The sequence below is a fragment of the Cygnus atratus genome, chromosome Z, assembly GCF_013377495.2.
Source record: "Cygnus atratus isolate AKBS03 ecotype Queensland, Australia chromosome Z, CAtr_DNAZoo_HiC_assembly, whole genome shotgun sequence".
NCBI classification, from domain to species: Eukaryota; Metazoa; Chordata; class Aves; order Anseriformes; family Anatidae; genus Cygnus; species Cygnus atratus.
The window spans coordinates 62,078,069-62,097,803 of record NC_066396.1 but is presented as its reverse complement, the minus strand read 5'-3'; the positions used below and the strand labels follow the sequence as shown (position 1 = coordinate 62,097,803).

The following is a 19,735-nucleotide window of genomic DNA, read 5'->3' as shown; positions in this document are numbered from 1 at the left end:
AGGTTGTCATTCTGGGGAGGAGTACAACAAAGCCACTCTTGTCAAACTACTGTGGCTAAGCGTGTTATGTCTTGCCTGTTGCCACTCACTGGAAACAGATAGTGAAAGAGAGTCTAAATAAAACATGATTATGTCCAAGCCCCAAACATGAAAAATTAGAGCACATTTCTATGAAGCAATTAAAGCATTGTAATGACAGTCTCTTTTTGCAAATCACTGTGTAATGATTCGAGAACTAAAACTTTTTTCCCCTTAGTATAATAAAAAATAAACAGATTTCTGCATTTGCATTAATCACAGAATCACAGAATCGTCTAGGTTGGAAGAGACCTCCAAGATCACCTAGTCCAACCTCTGACCTAACACTAACAAGTCCTCCACTAAACCATATCACTAAGCTCTAAATCCAAACATCTTTTAAAGACCTCCAGGGATGGTGACTCAACCACTTCCCTGGGCAGCCCATTCCAATGCCTAACAACCCTTTCAGTAAAGAAGTTCTTCCTAATATCCAACCTAAACCTCCCCTGGCACAACTTTCGCCCATTCCCCCTTGTCCTGTCACCAGGCACGTGGGAGAATAGACCAACCCCCTACCTCGCTACAGCCTCCTTTAAGGTACCTATAGAGAGCGATAAGGTCGCCCCTGAGCCTCCTCTTCTTGAGGCTGAACAACCCCAGCTCCCTCAGCCACTCCTCGTAAGACTTGTTCTCCAGACCCACCAGTTTTATTGCCCTTCTCTAGACTCTCTTGAGCACCTCCATGTCCTTCTTGTAGCGAGGGGCCCAAAACTGAACACAGTACTCGAGGTGCGGCCTCACCAGAGCCGAGTACAGGGGGACAATCACTTCCCTAGACCTGCTGGCCACGCTGCTTCTTATACAAGCCAGGATGCTGTTGGCCTTCTTGGCCACCTGAGCACACTGCTGGCTCATATTCAGCCGACTATCAACCAATACTCCCAGCTCCTTCTCTGCCAGGCAGCTTTCCAACCACTCATCTCCCAGCCTGTAGCTCTGCTTGGGGTTGTTGCACCCCAGGTGCAGGACCCGGCCCTTGGCCTTGTTGAACTTCATACAGTTGGCCTCAGCCCATCGGTCCAGCCTATCCAGATCCTCCTGCAGAGCCTTCCTACCCTTGAGCAGATCGACACACGCACCTAACTTGGTGTTGTCTGCAAACTTACTGAGGGTACACTCGATCCCCTCATCCAGATCATCGATAAAGATATTAAAGAGGACTGGCCCCAGTACTGAGCCCTGGGGGGCTCCACTAGTGACCGGCCTCCAACTGGATTTGACTCCATTCACCACAACTCTTTGGGCCCGGCTATCCAGCCAGTTTTTAACCCAACGAAGCGTATGCCAGTCCAAGCCATGAGCAGCAAGTTTCTTGAGGAGAATGTTGTGGGAAACGGTATCAAAAGCCTTACTGAAGTCAAGGTAGACCACATCCACAGCCTTTCCCTCATCCACTAAGCGTGTCACTTTGTCATAGAAGGAGATCAGTTTCGTCAAGCAGCACTTGCCTTTCATAAACCCATGCTGACTGGGCCTGATCGCCTGGTTGCCCTGCAAGTGCCGCGTGATGACACTCAAGATAATCTGCTCCATGAGCTTCCCTGGCACTGAGGTCAAACTAACAGGCCTATAGTTCCCCGGGTTTACCCTCCGACCCTTCTTGTAGATGGGCATCACGTTTGCTAGCCACCAGTCGACTGGGACCTCCCCCGATAGCCAGGACTGCCGATAAATGATGGAAAGCGGCTTGGGCAGCTCCTCTGCCAGTTCTCTCAGTACCCTCGGGTGGATCCCATCTGGCCCCATCGACTTGCGTACATCCAAGTGCTGTAGCAGGTCGCCAACCATTTCCTCATGAATAGCGAAGGCCACATCCTGCTCCCCATCCCCTTCCACCAGCTCAGGGTACTGGGTATCCAGAGAACAACTGGTTTTGCCGCTAAAGACTGAGGCAAAGGCGGCATTAAGCACCTCAGCCTTTTCCTCATCTCTCATCACTAAGTTTCCCCCCGCATCCAGTAAAGGATGGAGATTCTCCTTAGTCCTCCTTTTGGTGTTGATGTATTTGTAAAAACATTTTTTGTTATCTTTAACGGCAGTAGCCAGATTGAGCTCCAGATGAGCCTTGGCCTTTCTAATTTTGTCCCTGCACAGCCTCGCAACATCCTTATAGTCCTCCTGAGTGGCCCGCCCTCTTCTCCAAAGAATATAAACCCTCTTTTTTCTCCTAAGCTCGAACCACAACTCTCTGTTCAGCCAGGCCGGTCTTCTTTCACGCCGGCTTGTCTTTGGGCACGTGGGAACAGACCGCTCCTGAGCCATTAAGATTTCCTTCTTGAGGAGCGCCCAGCCTTCCTGGACTCCTCTGCCCTTCAGAACCACCTCCCAAGGGACTCTGCCAACCAGTGTCCTGAACAGCTCAAAATCAGCCCTCCGGAAGTCCAACACAGCGGTTTTACTGGTCCCCTTCCTGACTTCGCCAAGAATAGAGAACTCTACCATTTCATGGTCACTCTGCCCAAGACAACTCCCGACCACCACATCTCCCACCAGTCCATCACTGTTTGTGAACAGAAGGTCTAGCGGGGCACCTCCCCTGGTAGGCTCACTAATCAGCTGCGTCAGGAGGCTATCTTCCATGCTCTCCAGAAACCTCCTAGACTGCTTTCTCTGGGCTGTATTGTGCTTCCAGGATATGTCTGGGAAGTTGAAGTCCCCCATGAGAACGAGCGCTGACATGATTTCGCAACTTCTGCCAGCTGCCTGTAGAACTCCTCATCCGTCTCCTCATCCTGGTTCGGTGGTCTATAACAGACCCCCACCAGGATGCATGCCTTGTTGGCCTTCCCGCTGATCCTAACCCATAGGGACTCAACCTTATCATTCCCAGCCTCAAGTTCCACAACATCAAAACACTCTCTAATATAGAGAGCTACACCACCACCCCTTTTGCGCTGCCTTTCCCTTCTGAAGAGCCTATAGCCAGACATTGCAGCACTCCAGTCATGAGAGTGGTCCCACCACATTTCCGTGATGGCAACCAAGTCATAGCCTGCCTGCTGCACGACGGCTTCCAGCTCCTCTTGTTTGTTACCCATGCTGTATGCATTAGTGTAGATGCACTTCAGTTGGGCCATTGCCTTCTCCCCCAGCCTTGCCATTGTTCCCCCTGGCACAGCTCCAAAAAGCCTTATTTCAGCCCCGTCCCCCTTCTTACCTAGTTTAAAGCCCTCTCAATGAGCCCTGCCAGCTCCTGGGCTAGGATCCATTTTCCCCTTTGAGATAGGGACCCGTCTGCGGCCATCAGGCTGGGTGCTGAGTAAAGCGTCCCATGGTCAAAAAAAAAAACAAAATTTCTGTGTTGGCACCAGCCTCTGAGCCACGTGTTGATCAGGTGGGCTTTCCGTGTCGTTTCTGTACCCCTCCCTGCCACTGTAGGGATGGACGAAAACACCACCTGTACTCCCGCTCCATCCACTAACTGTCCCAGTGATAATAATTTGCATGAAGAAGTAGTGATACCTAGAAAAACTTTAATCCTGTTCTTCTAGTGCTTCTAAGTGTGTTTAAAAATAAAATCCAGAGCTAGTGTATAATTGTGCCCTTGCTTAACTGTTTCTGGCAAAGCATCATCTACATTCTTTGATTGAAGTGTGGGGTCAAGAGCAATGCGAGGCACCAGTTTATGCACACTATAGCAAAATTTTGCAAATCAGTGAACTGTGGTGGTTTAGGAAACATTAGAAGGATTTGTACAGTGTTAATTTGCTAGTCCATTTCTTGTTATATTGATGTGCTGCTGTATTTTTGTGACACTGATGTTTATTTCACCTCCATTTCAAAAGTAGCTGCGTACATAGAGCTTTATAAGAGTTTCTCCATTAAGATGATAAGTAAATTCAATGGAGATGATCTTGCCTCATTTCTCAGGAATGCAGCGATGGCACCGCAACACCGTTAACACTAGCTGAGCTGAGACCATACAACGAGAGTGAACTGACTGCTGAACTCACAAATGCACTCAGGCGGTAAGCGTCTTCCCTTACCAGAGACATGACTTGTTCTGCGGGTCTAGGGTGAGATTTCTAGTTCCAAGCCCATACTCTTACCCTCAAGTGTTTTTTAAGATTGATCACAGATTTTTCCTGTGAGATGGAAAAGGATCAAAGTTTTTCTAATCTTCCCCTCTCTTTTGCTCTTGTTCTTAACTTGATAAAAGTCCTTCCATGGTGCTCCACTCCATTCCTCTTAAAGTTCTTTAAAATTCAGGTGAGCTTTATCCTTAAGAAACCCTTGAAATAACAGGAAGTCTGTTCCATATTCAGGCAAGAATATGGACACAAACCAGTGACATGACTTGCTTGAAGGCATGCAGAAAACCTTTAATAATGATGGAATTTGAATTCTGATCTTTGGCTAAGAAGGTTGTTTGCAGGTTAGAACTTGGGAAGGAGTTACAAGAGTGGGAATTAACAGTGATTTTGAGGACTCAGATGCTGCATCTGCCTCCTGAGTATGTAAGGGGAGCCACAATTCAATTACAGAGAACGTTGTTGCAAGAAACATTAGCTTTCCAATGAGAGAGAAAATTGATGTCTTGACAAACTGCTGTTATCAATAGCCAGGTTTTAGCCAAAGCTTTCGGTACAGTTACACATTAACTAGGTGTTTGTTTGTGCAGCAGTTTTCACTGGACCAACTCTGATAAACTTCATGACCAATACATTCACCGTTTCAATTGTTGTTTCTGTTACTTCTTCCACCTTATGTAAGACATGGCTATGTAATGTCTAGTCAGGTTATTGTATTTTGAACCTGTCCAAAGTGCTATCAAGAATTTTGGCTGGGAAGAGTGTATTTTGCTTTTCTGATGTTTGCTCCCTCTCTGATGGTAGAATATCCTCTCAGGCAGCTCTGGTGTTTCAGTCCTGAAGTGTTTTTTTCGTAGGTGCAACTTCCAGTGTGCCTTAGGGACACTTAAGCCTGAAAGGCATTACGTAAAAATGTAAGGATCATTACCACTGCAAAATCAATATATCTCATACCATTGGCTTAATAGTCTGGCAGTCACTGAATACTTAGTTTTCTTAATAGTCTGGCAGTCACTAAATACTTAGTTTGCTTGATGCAGGAAACAAAATTCTGTGGTTAAAATAATTAAAACTGTCATTTTTGTGTGGGTGGATAAAAACCATCAACAAAGTTACTTGCATAAACATTATTCAGAGCCATGGCCTTCCCCACATCCCCCACGCTCCAGTCCAGTCCAGTGAGCAGCTCCACTGGCATTTTCTATCTTCACACAAACTGTAGCTTTTTCCTGGTCTTGTTATTTCTTCCTGGATTTTGAGAAGATGCCAGTGACCTTAGTAGAAGCTCGAGTAAAGTCATGAAATGTGGTTTGCTGACAACACAGAGGAAAAAAGAATTGCTTTTTCTACTATGCCTTAAGTTGATTAGCATGGATTTCCAGCCAGGGGCCTAGCAAGTACAGTCTGTCAGGCAGAAATGGGGAAGAAAAATAATCGGATTAAACTGTACATAAATTTTGGAGTGAAGGCTCTCTGTGTAATGGAAATATGAGTGTACTAAATGTGATTGCTACTGCCAGTGGGGCTCAAGCACAGTTTCCGTGAGCTGTATGGACAGGGTATTTTTCTCCCTAATCAGTGTGCCAGCCAAGACAGCCTGAATGCTTAGTCTCCTTATCCTGAAGTCTTCTGTCTGGAAATGGGTAGAAAGTCTGTCTAGCACATGGGAAAAACATACTGGAACTGTTTAGCAACGGCTATGCTAAAAAATACCAGCAATTCCTAACTGTGGTACTGGGATAAATGGGAGCCTCAGATGCAATGAAATTTATACCCTCGTGGATTCACAGAAGAGTTTTCAAAGTAACTGAAATATATTTTCTTCTGTGCTACAACAACACAAAACGGCCTGAGGTGAGTGGAATCTGTAGGGAGAAGTGGATTTAACTCTTTGCCAGTTCCTCAGTGCCCTTCCTGCCTGCATGGGAAAACACGTACTGACACCGCTTGTGAACCAGGAGGTCCTGTTGGCTCCCCCTTGGACACTCACACCACCAAAGAACTAGGACCAGAATAAAAAATGAAAAAAGTACTTCGCACAGTGACTGTGTTTTTGGGGGGTGGCAGGAGGAAGATGCGAAACAAGTGAATACTTGCACACTGAGTCTGCAGTCTAGAGGCAACATTTAAATGCAAATGTTTGGGAGTATTTCGGTACTGGTTGTAATTAGTGGATGCAACCAGCCATTGAGCCTATCTGCTGTTTCCGCAGGCAGCAGACACTGGTGCAGGGGACAGCCAGGAGCTGCAAGGTGAGGAGACTTGGACCTGGCAATTCAAAAATCCATTTGCTTTTGATTCTGTCTCTGAGAGGGAATGTGATATCAATCAGCAGCCCTGCTTGATGCCCCTCTCCCCATCCTGTCCTCACAGAGACAAAAGCTCTGGCAGCCCCCCGCTACTGCTGCTTTCCCGTTCTGTCATTTTGTAGCTGCAGAGCTGTCAGGTTCTTCTGAGTTAATTGAAATAGAGTGAAACCCAAATAAAACAGCAGGAGGCAGTTATGGTTTGGATTTTAGTGTAGTTGGGAAGCATTTGTACGTTCGTGGTCTGCAAACAGCTTTGCAGCAGAACAGTTTTGTCTGCAGAAGTAGCCTATCTTCTCTCTGCAGACCTGGACTTTCTCTTAAATCTGGAATCCAACAATGTGTCTTGAAACTCCCTGAGTTTCCACTGGTCGTGCCCATCAGCAGAGATTCAAGGCAGGAGCACTTCTTCCTTTATTGTTTCGTAACACATTTGTTGCAGTAGGACTCAGGGTTTCCCAGAGCAGTGTTTAGCATCAAAACCCATCCTACGGGCTTTCTACAGAAATGGCTTTTGTTATCCATGACCACCATGTTAACTAGTAGAAATCCAAGTTACCTGCAAGTTCCTTATTGTAAAAGTTACATCTGGGTGACCAAGGCAGTGGCATCACAGGCTTGGTCCGCTAGCTTAGAGACAGGGTCTGTTCCAGCCAAGAGTAAATACTTTCTGCCAGACTTTAGCAATTTTGTTTTTCATCCTCTCCTTTCTTGGTGGAATGATGGAATGTGTCAATGGACATGAAGCCTCTAAATACCATTCCCTTGAGCTTAACACATCCATAAACAAGGTTGTTGGCAGGAAATACTTTATTCTTGGGAGAGCTAAGTGTATTCCCAGCAGCCTTATGGCCTGGCATCTATGCACAAGTGATTGTGCCAGAGGCCAGTTTTATGAGAGAGGATCTGGTCTGAGTGCCCCAAAGACAGGCAGGTTACGAAGTCTCTGAGGAAGACCCTAAAATTACATGTTCCTCGCTGGCGTGTTCTGCTCTGCTGCAGCAGGGGAAAGGAGCACTGAGGATAACTTGTGTGAGCTGTTAACTTAGTGAGCACATACATGGTTGTAAATGCATTAGATACGGCAGGAAGGAGGCAGTAAGAAAATTTCCAGAAGGGAAATTGCTTTAGCAGGGCGATAACAATGGTGAGGCAACTAATTTTTTTTCTTTTCCAAACTAAGTTTGTTCATTCCGTGAAAAATGGCCAAGCTGGCAAGACTGAAACTTCTCCCTCTCACTAAGCCTTGGTAGGAATGCTGTAGCTGTTGAAGTCCTCCTGCAGCCTCACATTGCATTGCCAGTTTCTGATAGCTTTTCTTTCTGCACAGCGTTGTATTTTCTGTATGTATTTAAAGATTTATAGGATATTTGGGCAGGAAGGGCAGTGACAGTCATGGCAGACAAAACACACTATATCCAGTGTGACTGTTCAGACCCCAGCTGGGTAATCAGTGGGCACAAAATGATGATCTCAGGGCTGTGCAGGGTTACACGTATTATCTCAGTCTAGATGTGATTCAGTATCTACCTCGCAAAAGGGTGACTTTCCATTTGGCAACACAACAAGCAGTACATTTACCATCCCTTGACGACTTGTGAACACGGAGAAGCTGTTAAGTGATGCTGTTAATTGGAAAGTCATCATGTAGAGGGAAAGGGGGAGCAATCAGTAGAACTGGCAAACAGTTTTCTCTCCCTTCCTCTCTCCCCCTTCCTCCCCCCATAGAACTGTTGCACTGCCTCTCTGGAACTGGAAACTGTAGGTATTTCCAGTAGGACATAGAAAATTTGTCTTACTGCAGTAGGTTCTTTGTGGTCTACCATGACACAGTGGTGTTCCTAGTAGTCTTAGGGCCTTATGTCTGTACAAAGACCCCAGCCCTGTGTTGCACCAACCTTCTTGTTTTGAGAGAGCAAACATTTCAACAGCAAGCTGCACCAAAGCATGGCAGTGACTGTGTCCTCGCACGGTGTCTGTCAGAGTTTTCAGGGGGCACCCTTATTTTCATGACAGCAGGGTCCAGTAGTAGGTGGAAGCGTCTCTGAAATTCAGGCTCATCTTGACCATCAGTGAGTCTAGCTCTTGGAAATGAAAAGAGGAACACCTAAAACACATCCTATTGTAATAATTCAGATTGAAAACAACTCTTAAGAACTGAGGCAGTAAAATCCTCTTTCTTCCTTGCCAAAATACAGCATGAGCCTACAGTGGATAAAAGGGAAGGGATGGGGGGGTCTATGCAGGAGCTACTGATAAGTTTTTCCAGTGCATCACCTGCTGCTTTTTTTTAATATATATATATATTTGCCTATTCCTAGGCTCTCATTGCATGCCCACTAAATGGGGAGATGTGGAACTGTGAAACATTTGAAAGCCAGACACTGGCATGGATTGCAGTCACTGCAAATTTCAAGGATCTCTGTCTGTTTTGTGACTGTGCAGTCTCCTGTTGTGGTTTCCCTTGGCTGCCTGAAGGGCTCAGGGGGCACTGCATGCCTGTGGAAATTCCCCCAGAGAACCCCACTGGGAGGGCTCTTGCAAGAAGAGAAATGACTCACAGTGATAGAAGAGACAGACTCCTCTGAAGTGCCCTGGGTAGCTATTATTCCTGCGTGCATCACAGATAACTGTCATTTTTCTTTTTCTGTGTTATTGACATGGAATAAGTAGTTCTCCTTACCACTGAGTGGTTATCTGAGCTGCTGTGCACTCCGATACCATTGTCACAGGGAGCTCCAAATAGCTCCAGGCCTGGAAAGCCTCCAGGCTGGGCTGGCAGAGACAGTGAGGCTGGAGCACGGAGCACGGCAGGCACACTGCTGCCTCCCCCAGGTCCGTCCTCCCTTTATGCTGCTGCTCTTTTTTTTTCCAGCACTGCACCTGGCCTGGTACCCACTGGCTCCTGAGACCCACTCTAAGCATCTGGCAAAAGAAAAATGAAAAAAAGCCGTGCAGTGTCTTGCACCAGCAAAGTATGTTTTAAAGCATCCACCATCTTCTGCGTGGTCAGAGCAGCGTACTTCTGCACGGGCAGCAGGCAGCACGGGCGTTCTCAGGTCTGCCAGTGCCCAGGGGGGTGAGGCAGGAAGGCACAGCATGTGAAGAGGGCAATTTTAACACTCTTCTGGCATCTGTGCAGTGTTGTTTTGTTGCTTCTTAAGAACACAAAAAATGTGTTATATATTAGTTGCTTTCCTTAGCAGGCCAACCCAAACCAGAGAGAGAAGCGTGCTTTCGAATTGGCTTGAGGGTTCTGCATGCAAGTCTGACATAAGATGTTAGTTTAAACTAACATCTGAGGAAAACTAACTGCTGATGAAAGGAGAGGAATTTATCTGCATTCCTTTTGAATGTCCAGCTGTGATCTCCTGAGAAAAGAGGAGCCGGATGCCTAGAAAAAGTAATTACGTGTCACCCTGTTCAGCTGGAACGGGAAGAGGCAGAGGGGGAAGTGAGGGAGCATGCCAGGTTTTAAACCGCAAGAGGAGGGTGTTGGGAAAGGGCTGGGAGCGAAGCGAGGGGCAGGGTGGTGCGTGCCTGCCCTTCGGAGTGGGCTCCTGGCCAGGGGTTGTGCCGAAGGTGCTCCCCCTGACAGGGGCTGGGGGGCTGTGCTTATCACAGGCAATGCTTCCTGTGGGGGAAAGGATGCTCCTAGGGATGTTGAGAGGTAAGATCATCGGCCCCGAACGCCCCTGACTCCTCTGCCCCGTTCTTACCTCCTGATACAGGGAGAGCTTATTATTCCTCTTTTGCTCCAGGTTTGGCAAGAGCTATAGGTGCTCTTGATGCCAGGGCAGAGGGGTGATAGCTTGTGCGTTCACCAGGAGGGGAGTTAGCTGGGTACACTCCAAGCAAAGGGCAGGAAAATCATCTTTCTGCATGCCAGGGGAGAGCAGCTTCCTGTTTGCAACATCGGGGAATTCTGGATGAGATGAGCAAGGGCAGGAAAATCTGCCTGGGAAGGTTTCTGGCATGTAAAACCCGAACATGTCTCGAAAAGCCCAGACAGGAGGGAAAATACAGGGTGCTCAAGACCTTGCTTACATTTTTCTGGTCCGTACATGGTGTCACTGTATGGAGGCCAAATTGACAGAAATGTGCCCTGTGTTATATAATTTCCTGCATGGCTCTGGCAGGGTTCCACCTTCTGTGCAGTGGTAGCCGTGAAACCAGAGAAAATGCTAGGCCCTGTCAGCTCACCTTTCTATTAAAACCATCCCCTAAGCCTGAAACAAAAAGCCCTTGAAAACTGTTTAACAACTGTCCACTGAATGTTTTGATTGTGAAAATGTAAAACAAAAGTCTTTGTTACCAGAATGTTACACATTTACTGAGCATACTGGTAACAGTGGATGTCAGAGTAGGCTCTAGGCCTCCGAAGACATTTATTCCGAGTTTTTCCTTGGAAACTGTAGTCAGGGATTTCCCTCGCTGACTTCTTGAGTGCCCTGCAGCAGAGTCCTTCTGCTGGAGGTGAAGCAAACCGTACTCTCAGATCACGAGTCTGTTCCCTCTTCTGAGAACTCGTGCTCGTATTCTCTGTGCACAAGGTGGTGAGGCTGTGCTTCCTGCACCTCCCGCTGCAGCAGCCCGTTGGAAGAGGAGCTGGTGAGAGAAAGCAAGGCTGGCTTCTGCAGTCCAGTTGACTTGTGAGTTGGGAGATCACATAGCAATAGTGTTCTCCTAAAAATATTTGCCTCTCCTCTCCTCTCATTAAAATACACCCAGGATCTGTCCTTTTCTGTTTACAACCCGGGGGTGTGAAAGCAGCGTGAGGTATGAGTTTGGCATGCAGGCTGCTTCACTGCTTTGCTCCCCAGACTGGCAGGCTGTCTGCCTGTGGTCGCACCAAATGCAGTTCCTTCCCTGGTTCACAGGTTTGACACTGCCTCATCCTGGAAAGATGCTGCCTATGACTAAGGCTATTGTTTTAAAATATGCTGTTTTATTAAGCCTGTAGAGGCTGATTCTTCATATCCTACTGATTTACAATAGCAATCAGGACAGTGAAGTGGTGCTAGAAATCCCATGAAGACAGCTAACTGTAACGCATTAAAGGAATACAAAAGAGCACCTCAGGATTCATTATCACTAGCTTTTGCTGCCAGACTAGAGAATCAGCTCTAGAAGGACACAATTAAGGACAATTCTCTGTCCAAACAGAACTAATTAGTGTTAGAAATGAAGAGAAGTGAGAAGAGTTAGCATTATGAGGCATAGATTTTTGTGAAGAACAGGGCATTTGCAGACCCACTAGAGAGGTACAGCTCTGAGGTCTCTAATCTGCTACTAAAATAGAAGGCACAGCCCTGTGGGAAAAAACCTTAAGTGTTTATGCAAGTAATAGGCATTAAGCAGGTATATAGGCATCCCCATTTTCCAGGCTAAAACAAATTATTTACTGCTCCTTTGCTGTTGCTGCTGTGTCTCTCTACCGAGGTGATACTTCTGCTGTGAAATGACACTTTAAGTAAAAATATTTGGACAGTCGTGTTTTAAATCAGGAACAGTAAGCATAGCAGTAAATCCCTATGTCTTGTTTGTGCAAGATTTTGGGGCATTTCAGTGCACGCAACCAAGCTGCCCATTGCTTTCCCTGAGAGCAAGGTGAGAGCACACGCGAGCTAGTGCTCTTCCCACTGACCTCAAGAGAAGGCAGCAGATCTGTCTGGATCCTGTCACTGCACGTCAGGGAATACACGTGTCCTGGTGGTGTAAATCTGTGTTTGAGGCACCCAGGTTTGAAGCACTGCCCTCTGTTACTATTTAGGTGGATGGTTCAGACCCGGCCTCTGAATGTTGTAGAACCAGCCCAATGAGTTCGGGCTGAGCACCACCAGCTGGGAGGCAGGGGTGCGGGAACAGGCAGAGGCTGATGTCATGCCTCTATCAGGCAGCAGTCACCTTAGCAGCCAAACTTCATCATGCGTGAAAAGCTCCTCCAGGTCTTTCCACTGTGTTCATTTTCCAGGCAGCTTTTGTTACAGAAGGTGTGTTGTGGACCTGAGCTACAATAAATACACTGTGGCTCTGCAGGGTTGTTTCCCACTGGACTGCGGACAGTGTTTTCACAGCTATGCCTTTCTCACACACTGTGTTGCATCGACTAACAACAATTGTTAGTTTCCTTCTCTCCCCATCCAAGTACGTTTTTCCCATTGCTGCGCACGCTAGGTTGCAGTGCAGGGCACCAGAGCCCCTGGCTGCAAGTCCTTTGGAGCAGAGGAGCACCAAATCTACATCACGCTTATCCACGAGTTACCATGTGCCACACACACATGAGCTAGCAGCTCTGACCTCTGCTGGGTCTGATCTTACTTATCTTCTACTGCAAGTAAACGCTGGATTTTTTTAGTTTCTGTTTTCTTTGCAGAGCGTAAATTTCCAGTGTAGACAGTGCTGAGTCAATCTATCAGCTGAGATAGAACGTAAAGACATGAAATTTATACTTGAGGTGGGAGGTGGTGAGCTTTTAACCCCCGAGGAAAAAGATGGAGTAATTTGAAAATTGCGCGTGTTACTTCGGGGAAAGGACGTGTAAAGAATATTGATGGCTCTTCATCAACAAGGCCTCTCTTTAATTCGCCCGGTAAGCCAGCGCCTGCAGTGCGCCGGGATATTTCCCCGGCTTTCTGTGTCAAAGCCCCTCTGTTGCTGGAGCGGAGGCGGTGAAATGTGCCTCACCGCGTGCTCTGCCCGTGTCTCCTGGTGAAAGGCTGCCACGGCACGGCCAGCCTCGGCACTGCGGGCTGCCGAGCAGGGACCCTGGCTTGGTGTGCTCCGGGGCAGCTAGCACGGGTTTTGAACTCCTGCCCAGCGCTGGGACGTGCTCCAGCAGTGAGGTGTCCTCAAGCCAGAGCGCTCCCCAGCAGTGTCCCGACGAGCCTCCTGGGTTTTCAAAGCGACCACCATCGGTGCGGTACCTTGGTGTTGCAATTTTCCATCCCGTTCCCACAAGGCTCATGATGCTCATGCAGGAGCTTGTGGTCGCCGTGTTACTGAGATGAAATCCAGTTTACTCATTGAGCAACAGTGCAACAAAAACAGGAGGGAAAAGCAAATCGCTGCAAAGCATTCAGGGCAGTAAAGCACAGATGGATGTCTCCATACATGCAAAGTTCCCAAGTGTAAGGTTTGGCATTACAAAACCTAGCTTTTCTCCCAGTTTACCCCAGCTCTCTGCCACTCGTCACTGTTGTTCCCCTCCCTTGCCCCTCTCCCCCCCACACTTTTTTTTCCCCTTTTAATCTGAGCTTTTCTCTGGGCTGCCTACACCCTGAGAAGTTTCAGAGAAAGGCTCCTTGGTCTCTGCACCAGCACCTGGGAGAAGAGGTGGGGAGGCCCCAGGTCTGTGCAGAAGCACATGTGGGCAGCCAGACCTCAGCTCTGCTTCAGGGAGCTCCGCAGGAGGAAGCTACTGCCTCATCCTGCCTGTGCTGGGAAGTTTTTACAGCCAGCTCAAACCCCACGCTTCCACACTGAACCCTATCTAGAACTTCTGTGTTGTTCACATGGTTTTTTTGCTTGTAGAGGTAGGATATTTTATATTTTACTTCCATTTTGGCACACTTCTTATAATTAGTTTTCAGTTGTAATTTGTAGGTATTTTAAGTGATGGTAATTAATTATATTGTATTGGTATTTTAAACGTTGCTACTGTAGTTTAGAAGACGCCTGTGCTCTTTGTTTTGTATTTCCTGTGCTTGCCCTTTTCTGTCTATTCTCCCCTCTCTTGTTCTCATCTTTCTCTGTTTCCTACTGCCATATGGACTGGACTTGCTGCATCCTGAAGAACCCAGTGATCTACTGTAATATGGAGTGTAGTTTAGATTTCTTGTGTAAATTGGAGATTGTAACTGAAATCAATGGGATTGCTCTCCACCTATAGTAGTTTCTAAATGAAAAGAGATTCAGTAAATTACATTTAAGGGTAATTCTTCTAATTTTTATTACAACTCCTATGTGATTACCACCATGCTTGATTTCTCTTCATAGTTTCCTTTGTTACCTAATTCAAGACATAGAAGGTGGCATGTTCCAGATATACTTAAATAAAAATATATCTTTCTGATTATTTGTTAGGGTGATTTGGTACATAGATCCAACAGAGAAGTTTGTTTTCTATTTTGTCTGCTGCACCTCTGAGCCTATACTCTAAAATGGTGAATTGTATAAAATCAGTCTTTGGAAAAGTTTAACAGAAGAACTACCTCCTGCATTGTCTAGGTAGTATTAAAGAAAATATTTTCAGCCTGTAAATACAACATAGGAGGAAACTTGATTACCACTCCTGCTTTTGTAAGCTGAAGTGTTATTTCTGTTTTGAAAATAGTTTTCTCTCTCTTTTTCTCCTGATTCAGGGAGAAGAAACTGAAAGCTAGAGTGCAAGAGCTAGTGAGTGCTTTGGAGAGACTCACAAAGAGCAGTGAAATCAGACATCAGCAGTCTGCAGAATTCGTTAATGACCTGAAGAGGGCAAACAGGTAAAAGGATCTACCAGCAGATGGATGCACCATTGATTTTTTTTGCCATGTTCTCATAATACACTGTACTCTTCCCCCTGCCATAATGCCGTTTCTAGATGCTGGCATTCACACAAGTTGAATCCTAAAGGTTAGACGTGGGGGAGATATAAACCTCCCTTGTAGGATGCTGAAAACTATATAGCTAAAAGCAGAGTGGGGAAAATAAATAGGTTAATCTTAACTGAGTTACTAGTAAATTTATTATTATTAAAACAAACAAAAACCTAAATCCTTCCATTTAGTCAGATTTATTAATTTGTTATTTTGATTAAATTTGCTCCTTTTTCTCTGGTTCTGGCCTCCTTATTAATGAACTGGCTTCAATAGTCACACTTACACAGCTTAGTCAGCAGGTCTGGATGAACTGAGAATATGATGGACTGTACCTGCCTTTCCTGCAAGTTCTCAGTGTAATTTTCATTAGTAAATTACACTTAGTAGAGAAGGCCCTTGTGGTAAGAAAGAGCACCCATCTCAAGCTTCCCTACTGAATCAAGGTGGAGGCATACAAGATACTTAGCAGCTGACAAATTAGCACAAGATGCCATAGACATAATGTTAGTTTTTAAATGCGCCTGTTTACTCGGTGCTGGGTTTTTGTAAGCAGGTTCTGGCCACAAGAGAATCCTTCTGTAAAGCATTATATGTTTAATGTGAAGCACACACTGAGTCTCAAACAGTGCTCTGCGTGGTCATCACAAGCAACCGTTAGCCAGCACTTTGAACCATGTTTAAGGATGTTTTCAGTAACTGCTAAGAGTGTGTGCTTGACCAAAAACGATACAGAGGTTAGCAGATCCAGATCGGTCCAAATCTGGATCAGTGAGGTTTGGATCAAATGAGTTTTAAGGCTACATCAGTTTTAGGAAGAGGATCAGTATCAAATTCTGTAGTTCCCTGAAGGTGGTAGGGTGTTTTTTTTTAGGTTAGGTTTTGTTTTGTTTTCACTTGCTGTGAGCAAGCTTTTTTGAATAACCTTGTATTTTATTTCTAACAGCAACTTGGTAGCAGCTTATGAAAAAGCAAAGAAAAAGCATCAAAATAAGCTGAAGAAACTGGAATCGCAAATGATGGCCATGGTGGAGAGACATGAAACTCAAGTAAGGATGCTGAAACAAAGAATAGCTTTACTAGAAGAAGAGAACTCGAGACCACACACCAATGAAACTTCACTTTAAGTGCATCTTTTTCAAAGATGCGTAGTGCCATTACAAATTTCTCTTTTGGAGGCTGGCTTTTAGGTTGCTTGTATGCTAGAATATCTGACTGTCGACACAGTTTAGCACCATCTCTTAGATCTCAGCTGTCCAGCCAGGAGTTATGGGGATAATCTAAACATTAACTAAGGACTGTTTAATAATGTAAAATGGCAGTGCCTGAATTATCGTGCTATGATTATGTACATTGTCTGTCATTATGTCTATACTTATACATGTTCTTCTCCATTTTACGTCCTACGGATGACAGTGTCACATAACAAAATACTTCATGTTAATAGATTTTAGTTTGGGCAGGTCAGAGGTAATTTGAGTTTTCCTGATTCCTGGGTCCCTCCGTACACAGCTGTGTATTGCATCCTCTGAACTCGCTGCTGTGGGTAATGACCCGGACAGGCAGCTGCAGAGCAAGGAGCCAGCAGGCCGGTTTGCTCTTTGCACCATGGCTGCAGTACTGTTGCTCCCAGTGCAGATCAGGTAGGAAAACTGCTGTTGATTTGGGGAGGGAAAACAAAACAAAACCAATCAACTAATGGCATCTCTTCAAAGGATGGTACATTTCCTAGGAGTCGTCTGCGAGAGGACTAAAAGCTGTAAGTTTTACCATGCCAGGTAGACAGTGTATGCCCAAGGGTGGTTAAGAAATCACAAGCCGTCTCCTGGTATTTATATTGCATGGTGTTTGCGGTTATTTTGTGAAAATTGAGTTACGTTGTCAGTACATTATAGCCAAGGTTTTCTTTAAGAGGCTGGGCCATCTCTGTTACCTATAGAGCCTTTAGTACATCCTTCTACAATCACAAAGTAGAATGTCATCTTTTTATACTTGTGACCAAAAAAGGTACTTACTAGGAATGTACCTGTTTAGTATTGAATAAACATGCACAAAACTATAAATGTGTAGGTGTATGGATATACAGCCACAAGCAGAATGTGAATGATGTCTTCATACAGCTTTGTAAGGTTAACTTTTGTTTTACTGTTGTTTTGTTTAAGTCACATCATGTTAATGTGTTATCAAAGTGAATGAATGGAAAAATACTGGCCTATTCTAGCAATGAATGTTAACTGAAGCATGGGGATCAGGTTGATTTCTCTAGGGAGCAGATGGAGACTGCCCTAGTACCTGTTTCAGACAGACGTTAGTTCTTCTTGACTGAGTGCATAAAACAATTTCCATGTTTAAGTCTGGTTCTAGTTTAGCCAAACTGGACTCCGTTAACTTTGTTAGCCTGTTGCTGTTACTCCTCTATTTTGCATTTTTCAAGCTGTGTTCTCTCCAGTGAATCTGACTTGAGGAGCTGTCTATCGTTTTTGCTTTACCTGCTGAGTTGCATCTCAAGTTTTATTATAGTGTATTTAGAATTATGATAACGTCTCTCATTTAGTCCTACAATTTCTAGTACAAACAAAATATTTTTAGAGGACTTGAACTGGTTTTGTCTAGTAGAGGTTAAGGCCAGGCAGCCAAAACAGTTGTGAGAATTTGCGTTCAGAATATGGCATTGTTGTCAGCGGTTGGTTACAACTGGCCCTGAAGCAGTTTGTGTTCATGACTTCTTGATTTTATTGCTGATGTTTTATTTCACTTACTGACACGTAAGACCAGGAAATTCCGAAAGCATGTTGAAGAAAAGTTCTCTGTTCTACCGTTGCTGCCGTTTTCTTCTTTCCTTAGGGTACTAGTTATTTCATACTTTTCTAGAGTCTGACACATCAGCTACAAAGCCAGCATCATATGTGATTGTTTGCAATAGCACATTAAAACAATGCTGATTTCAAAATTAAGTTGGTGGTGATGCCTTGGGGTTGATTTTGGTCAGTCTTCTTTGTCAAGTGATTTGTACTTAATTTATAATGCAAATGGAAATTTTTGAGACCCTACTGTTGAGGGAATAAATACATTGATTTCGTATTATCACTGGTTTTGCTCAATGTCCATGGTGTTTCTCTTCTTGGTCAACAAGTTTCTCACCAACAGGAATGTGAGTTTTCGCCGTGTTTCAGTAGTAGCTGATCACGCTTATTTCTGAAGCAGCGTTCTGAAGAGCAGTGGATCTTTTCATGTGGCAGAAGTGCACTTACACTTCTGTCTTCTTGTATCTAAAGCACCCATCTAACCTGAGGTCATCTCACACTGTCACTGTGAAATACCTGTCACTTAAGATAGCTGGAAACCGCTCTTACACCGCCTTTCCTCAGGCTCCGTTTTTTCTATTCCATAGTACCTGAAGAAGCTGTTAAGTTCACAGAACACAATAAAACTTAAAGCATTTGAACGGAAACCTCTCTTTATAGAGAAGGTGTGCATTAGGAAAGCATAAAATGCCCCTTGGTTAGAAGCATAGGAAGTTGCAGTGCCCCTCTGTGTCTTTCTAAGGCCTCATGATTTGCTGGTTCTGCACAACTGAATGTTTCTTTACTACATTCTCCATGTATGTCCCATGCCCACTGTGCTCTAAAAGTGTTCTAGAATAATTTATAAACAATAACCACATGTAAGTCATTTTCCCTTTCTTCCCATAGGACTCACAGAAAAAAAGACTGGTGTCATACAGCCCCAGCAGTAGCTATTATTTGCCAAAACATGTTACTTTGCCTGAGCAAGCAGCTACCCCCTTTATTGGTCGGCATGCTGGAAAAGGCCAATGGGGGAAGTGGCAGAAGCGCTACTGGTGTGGTGGGAACTGTTTCATATCACCATTGGTTGTAGTTCCAGTGTACTGGTTGAAAGGTCACCAGTCCTGAGACTAAATACCAAAACACAAATTCCTGTTACGTACCTGTTTGAAACACAAGTACACCGGCCTAGAGCCAGATGTGTATTACCTGTACGCCACTGATGCAAATTACCTTGAGTCACAGCAACTTCACTCAACTGTTGCAGAAGTAATAACTGTGCATAGCAAGAAAAACAGATTCTCTTGGCAAGAACCACCAAAGCTGTTCACTCAATTAATTAATCTTAGGGTATCTTTTTTACTTTCTAAATTGTCAGAGTGCATGAAATTTTGTATTTCGGTGTGTTCAGAAAGTAGTACTTTTTTTTCCTAATTGAACATATAAATCTTCACCAGCTTGACTGCACTGTTAGCTATTGCAAAGCACATGTAAGTTTGCATGAATGTCAGTATTGTTTTCCTGTTTCTATTAGGACTTTCTCATTTGAAACCTCATTTAATACTGTACCATACATTGTAATTTTAGATCCTTCTCACCTTACTGAATTAGCTTTAAATGCGTTGGTTTTTAGTCTCCTAGCCGCTGTAAAATAGCTATTTTGTGTTTATTTGATATAGAATTGTAAAAACTGCATTTATTTATACAGAGACATTTATAATACTTATTTTACAAATGTTCTTATATTCTGAATAAATTTCTAATGCTGTTTCTTTTCCTTGGGGGTTGCTTTACCATACTGTGTCACCTTGCTGTTCAGGGGCTCTGCAAGGAGGTACCGTAGTCACCTTCCCTGAGAGAAGGCGACTGAGGGAGATGGTATGACATAGTCAGGACTGTTCCCATAACTGGGACGTGAAAAGTTTGAAAGAGCTCACCGGAGATCTGATCAT

At 44.9% G+C, this 19,735-nt stretch overlaps 1 protein-coding gene across 10 annotated transcripts in view; it reads left to right on the top strand.

Annotated features, from left to right (window-relative positions):
- Positions 1-19,557, top strand: part of MCC (MCC regulator of WNT signaling pathway) — a 207,507-nt gene extending 187,950 nt beyond the window's left edge. For all 10 annotated transcript variants that reach the window (XM_035562606.2, XM_050716463.1, XM_050716464.1 and 7 more), the window contains 3 exons: positions 3,952-4,049; positions 14,782-14,904; positions 15,944-19,557. In XM_035562606.2, coding sequence (XP_035418499.1) covers positions 3,952-4,049; positions 14,782-14,904; positions 15,944-16,124 — 402 coding nt within the window. In that variant the 3' untranslated portion in view covers positions 16,125-19,557. The remainder of the gene's footprint in view (positions 1-3,951; positions 4,050-14,781; positions 14,905-15,943) is intronic.
- The last annotated feature ends 178 nt before the right edge of the window (positions 19,558-19,735 follow it).